General features: G+C 24.5%; 1 protein-coding gene across 1 annotated transcript in view; it reads left to right on the plus strand.

Moving 5' to 3' along the window:
• Positions 1-1,029: 1,029 nt before the first annotated feature.
• LOAG_18392 (hypothetical protein) overlaps positions 1,030-6,542 on the plus strand; it is a gene marked incomplete at both ends in the record, with an annotated part of 11,562 nt that continues 6,049 nt past the window's right edge. Inside the window, 9 exons of the mRNA XM_020451052.1 lie at positions 1,030-1,135; positions 1,812-1,873; positions 2,909-3,153; positions 3,505-3,717; positions 4,072-4,239; positions 4,714-4,945; positions 5,192-5,331; positions 5,480-5,620; positions 5,896-6,103. Of these exons, the coding sequence (XP_020305195.1) occupies positions 1,030-1,135; positions 1,812-1,873; positions 2,909-3,153; positions 3,505-3,717; positions 4,072-4,239; positions 4,714-4,945; positions 5,192-5,331; positions 5,480-5,620; positions 5,896-6,103 (1,515 nt within the window). The remainder of the gene's footprint in view (positions 1,136-1,811; positions 1,874-2,908; positions 3,154-3,504; positions 3,718-4,071; positions 4,240-4,713; positions 4,946-5,191; positions 5,332-5,479; positions 5,621-5,895; positions 6,104-6,542) is intronic.

A 6,542-nucleotide genomic window follows, 5' to 3' on the forward strand; every position in this document is an offset into this window, starting at 1 on the left:
TCCAAGAATTCTACTGCTTGAATCTTTTCCTGTCAGTAATTTTGTCAAAGAATCCTACTGTCTAAAACTTTTCCTATCGGTAATTTTGACCAAGAATCCCGTTGCTTGAATCTTCCTCTGTCATTAATTTTGCCCAAGAATCCTACTACTTTAATCTTCCTCTCTCAGTAATTCTATCTAATAACCCTACCTGTTTTGTTCTTTCCTTTACTAGTATGTCCCTCAAAAATGTTCAATTAAATATAAAAGGTAAAAAAAAAAGAAAAAACGACGAAGAAATCTTAATCGTTTACTTTAGTAGATATCTCAAATCCGTAGATATTAGTTATCTCAAATCCGGTATTTTTCCGGAATGCAATAGAAAAGGTGTGGTGTAAAATGATAATAGCAATAAAATATCTCTTTCCATAATTTTCTTCTATCATTCAGTTTTTATTGTTTATCTGGAAGTTTTAGTAAATTAAACCCGTTGCATATTAATCAATATACTTATTTATTTTATTTTAAACTTTCTTTTTCAACTACCAAATTTTTTTTTTAAACCTTTGTCTTCGACGTATTGATAACTTTTTCATACTGTTCTTTTTTTTTTCTTTTCCGTATTTTAATTTAATGCTTCTTTTTTTGTTTTGTTTTGTAAAAAAATTATCAAAATTATTTAAAGTTAATATGGAATTAATTAATTAATTATTTTTGAAAGTTTTTGCTTATTTTAAAATATATCAACTCGAAAATACATTTTTCATCATGCAGCTCATTTATCATACGTACGTTATACGTGAAACGCTTAGATAATACGTGTAACTTATCATCAAAAGTTGAAAAGTTTTTCTTTTTTTTTTTTTGGTATGATAAAAGTAGCATTTATTTTATCAATTTTCTATTAATTATAATTTAAATTCTTGACAGCAATTTAATTTTTAATTTAAGTTCTTTAAAATTTGACAAGAAAGCAGTGTTTGTAGACTGTTTAAGTTTTTAATTAGGAATTATTCAAAGTTATACTTTATTTTCTCATTTCATTTTTAGCCCGACGATTAGCACAAGGTCGTCAACGATTGTTCAAATATGGTTCATCATCGAATACATCATCACAACCATTTGAATTAAATGAGAAAATTCATCGATCTATAAGGTATGAAATATCTAATTAGCCAACTAATCTTTAATTAATTTTCTTATTTTAATTAGCCACAACATTACCAATTATTTGATTCATCTTTTTTTTTGAATAATTTTAATTTCGTTATAAATTATCTATTTTTGCTTAGTTTTCACTCTTTAAAAATGAGTGCAAGTTATTTAATAGTAAACTAAATTATGGGACACTGAAAAACGAAATGAAAGACTTAAAAATCACAATTTACTGTCAAAAAAGTAATTGATATGACTAACTTATTGTGCAATAATTTGATTTATTGTTTTCTTAAAAGGAAAGAATTCATTATTAAATTGAAAAATTCATGAAGCACATCAATTAATTCTATTTTTTTTGTGTTACACTTCAAAAAAACAAAATTGGAATTAATATTCCTTATTAGATATTGAATTTATTATCACATTGATTACTTTATGTTTTATTGTTTATTAAAATTTAAATTTACTTTTTAACATTTAAACACATTTAAATTTACTTTTTTTTTTTTCTGATACAATTGTGGAATTCAATTTTATATCCATTTCAGTACTTTTACTTTTATAAAATATAATCGTTTTACTTTTATTTATAAACATAATTTCATTGAAAGAATTATTATTTGTAATTTTGATGCTTGCATTTTGAGATATTTATGATATTATCAGTTTTACAGAAATTTAAAATCGTTAAGAAATACACAAATTGATGATGAAAAAGATGGGATTGGTGAAATAAGTAAGTACTTTGAAGCTGCTATTATTTACATTTAATTAGATTTTTAAATTATCTTTTTTAAATTTACAATAAAATACACAACAACATTTCAGTTCATTTCGTTAATTTGAAATTCATAAAAATAAAGCTAAAGTTTGATTTTTATGTTTGCCAGCTTAATTTTTTTCACTATTTCAATTCTTGTAATTTTTTATTTTGTTTTTTTTCCCCCTCTCAAACAACCATCAAAATCAAATCATTTTATGTAATTTTTGTTTTTATCTTTGTTGGAAACTTTTAAATAAAATATGAAATAAAATATTTGATATTTTTTTTTTTTGAAACAACTACTACCGTGACATTTGAACATCTTCTGATTGCAATTAATGGATAAGCCTAGGATTGAAATAATTTAAATTCATGATAGCACAAACATTTTCAGTCGAAAAACTATAAATTACCTAATTGCTGGTTTGTATAAATTTTATTTGAAAATCATTAATTACAAATAGTCGTTGTTCAAGTTGCTAATACAAAATTAAAAGAGAGTAAAAGAAAATGATAGATGAATATTTGGAAACATTTAAGAAGCAAAAATAAAACCTAATTAAGTTTTATCTCAATATACTGATATCTAACTAATAACTTATTTGATATTAGTACATCAAGGTAAAACTCAATTAAGTTTTATCAATTAAAACTTTGTCAGGCTTAATTTGTTTTAATTAATATAGTTGAAACCATATTAATAAATTATTATTTAATACAAATCAAGTATGTACTGATTTTTACTCAGATCAGATTTAATCCAATTTAATTTTGAAATTGTTTGCCCGATTTCTTAAAATATTCCAGGAATTATAGGGAAAACAAGTTTGAAGTTTTTTTTTTTGTTCTTTAAAATGATAAATTTGAATTTGGAAGGTATAAGAAAATGATAGATTGTAATGGAAATGATAAAATGATAAGATGATAGAAAATGAGAAAAAGTATGAGTCATTCATTTATTAAAGTGAAAGTTTAAAAAAGTGTCATTATATAAGCGTGAAATTTTAGCACTGTCAACTACTGCATTGCCTACAGTTGGAGGATTGGTAGAAGGTATACGAGATAATTTGAAACAATCGAATGAAACGGTAGTATCACCGGAAAGTGGTTCAAAGATAAATATTGTAACATCAATACCACCATTAACACAGGATAATATATCACGACCTGCTACTGTATCATGCATTCAACAATCTCAGACAAATTTTGATGAAGATGAAGAATTGATGTTTAAAAATTTCCCTTGGTTAAAGGTTCAAATTTTCATAACTTAATCTTTATAATTTTATAACTTTAAATTTAAAGTAATCTAATAATACATTTTATATTTATTTTGGAAAAAAGAAAGCAATATATTAATGAAATTAAATTAATTAATATGTAAATAATAGTTACGATAATATCTATGATGATAATATTGAAGTCTAAATTCTATTATTATTATTATTATTATTATTTATCCTACGAATATTATGAAAAGATTTCATCTATTAGAATATGCTTAAATTTAGCGTATAATTATGTTAATAGTTTATCATATAACATATTTTACATTAATTATCAAATATCTTAGCATAATTAATTTCATAAAACAAAAATTATAGATTGTAATTAAAATGGCAAATTCGTTTAATTTATCATGTAATCATGAGCGCTTTTGTCATCCGTGGTGTTTTGAAAGAATCTATCGACAATGTTACCGGTTAACAGAAGCACTTCGGAAAGTATATGGTGAAGATTTACCACCTCTTGGACATCTTGATAAACGTAAAGCAATGACCGATGCATGGATTAATCGTCATGATAATATGAAAAAAGTATGGGACATTTATTTGTTGATATTGTTTGTTTGCTAAGATGAATTCATGATCATTAATTTTTCAAATATATTCAATTAACATGATAATAATTTATTTAGCACATATGATATGACATTAAATACAGTACAAATGTTAAATACAATAGCCATTATCCGATTATGATATTATCTAAGCAGGTTACTATAGGCATAGCTGTTTACTCGAACAGAATAAATTACAATAATTCGGTTACAGTACCATACTGATAGTTATAGTATTATTTTGGCTGCTATTACTATTATTATTAGCAGTAGTCGTACAAACGTAACAAATCTTTATCAAACAAAATTTTGTCACTTTTCAATGTTCTAGACACAGCAGCGGTTTTCCGGATTGTTTGCAGCCCGTCGAGAAAATGCTACTGTCCGGCAAGGTGCAATGATTGATAAGCAACCAATGGCATTACGAAGTTTACTTATTGAAAAACTTACTGAAATGGAAGAAAATAGAGAAGGACGAATGGGAAAAAATAATTTTCAAGTATTTCATTCCTTTCCCGTTCTTTTTTTTCTTAATTTTCATTTTGAATATCCCGTAAAAGGTTATTTAGTTTAATTAATTTAGCTTATCTTAAACAATATACATTATCTTTCTCTTGCTTTTCATCATTTTCCTTATCTTTTCTTTCTCCAATTCTTCTAGAGAAAAAAAAAAGTGTATATAAGTTTCAAATGTTTATCGATAGTGTTATCATTTAATAAAAACATTTCGGGAAGTATATGGTAATGATTAATACGATGATAAGTGCTATTCATTTTCGTTATCACAAATTTAGAACGTATCAATAGGTTAGCCTTTAAAAGAATTTATCGATGATTTTAACATTTAACCGAAGTATTTTGGAAAATATATGATAAAATCTTACCATCTTATGGATATCGTGATAAGCGTTATTGTTTATATGATAAAATCAATATGTATCAATAAGATAATTTTTATCTTAAAATTTTACAGGATTCAGATGATCTTGTCGAAATAAGCCAAAGTCAACGAAATTCATCATCATTATCATCATCATCTTCAATGCTATCATATATTACAACACAAATGTTATGCATAATTCATGCACCATTTTCAACACTTCTTAAAAGTTGTCTTGTATTACATCATGAACATTATCGTGAAATAATGGATATTTGTTGGCATTTACTCATACATCGTGACAAACATGTTGTCACATCAGCTGGTTCAAATTTTTTTTTTTTTTGTTGATTAAATGTTAAATTATAAAATCGGAAACAAAAAAACAAAAACAAAAATTCAATTTTTAAAAAGAAAGAAGATATTTTTTAATATTAAAAAATTTTAAATTTTCAAAATAATATTAATTTTTTTAATTTTAAAAAATCAAACTTAAGAAAATATAATATTTTTTCAAATTAGAATTTAAAAAAATATTATTGTATGATATTTATATGGAATTCAATTTTAGCATCACTTTTTATCGTATCATCAGTACGTAATCCTGAAGGAACAATCAATGTGATAAGAAATAGTTTACTAAATGATAATCCAAATATACGTACGGAAGGATTACGACGTTTTCATGCTTTATGGCGGAATCGTTATCATGTTTGGTTAAAAATGGAGGATGGCGCACAGCTTATTTTTTAAAGTTTTTTTTTTTGTTCAAACGTTTCCAACTTCTTGTAATGTTTTAACTCAAATACACATTTTTTTTCTTTTGAAACATTCCTAATATCTTAATGTTATTTATTAGGTTCCACCACCAGGTATTGACTTTACATTACCTTCTCCACCTGTTGGCCAAAGCCATGTATCAATTGTTGATCCACCATGGATGCCACTTACGAAGACTAAAGTTGAAGAGCTATGTCTAAAAGAAGAGGAACAAGCAACAGTTAGTAATGAATAATTAATTTAATTAAAAAAAAAATTCATAATCTTTAATGATATCTTAAAAATTATCTTCTAATTTTTGCTTTTTTTCTTCACTTAATTTGAAAAAGAACTAATTCTATTTGATATTTTAATTAATTCTATTTGATATTTAAAAAATTATTCACTTTCTATTTTCATTTTTGTGTTGGTTTTGAAAGAAAAAAATCTTCCTCATTAGTTTTTTTTTCTTTTTCAATCAATAATTTAAATTTAAATTTACTATCGTATTTTAAGAGTCAAACAATAATGACAATGACACGTACACGTCGAAAACAGAAACAAGAAATGGTACGTCGAGCAGTACATGAAGCAAATGAACGTGAAAGTACTTTACGTCAAAAATTTCCATTCCGTGCAACAGCTATCGTACAACAGGCAGCATATGAGCCAGCTTTATTTCATCATCAAACACAACAAATTATGACTGATAATACTGGAGAAGGTTTGAAAAAAAAAAAAGAAATTAAAATTTAGAATTTGAAAAAAATTAGAAAATTTTAAAAAAAAAATCTAATTATTCAATAACTGATAATACTGGCGAAGTGTTTATTTGAGCATTTCATTTATTGTTTTCTTTTTTTAAAAAAAAAAGTTTAAAAAATTTAAAAACTATTAATTATTTAACAAATTTCCATGAATTTCATCGATTAAATAATATAAAATTTGCATTACAAAAATATTTCGCATTTATTTAATTTAATTTTTCATTTACATTTATAAATTTTTATTTCCTTTTTTTTATTTGCTCTATTTTCAGTTTCTTTTTTATTTTTTTTTCTAGATTAAAATTTAAATGATAATTTTTAGAATGTGATGTACATCCAACTTCTTCACGACAACAAATGCCAGTTGCGCAACCATTCTTTCCATCATCATTACTT

This window comes from Loa loa (genome assembly GCF_000183805.2).
Source record: "Loa loa unplaced genomic scaffold supercont3.289, whole genome shotgun sequence".
Classification (NCBI taxonomy): Eukaryota; Metazoa; Nematoda; class Chromadorea; order Rhabditida; family Onchocercidae; genus Loa; species Loa loa.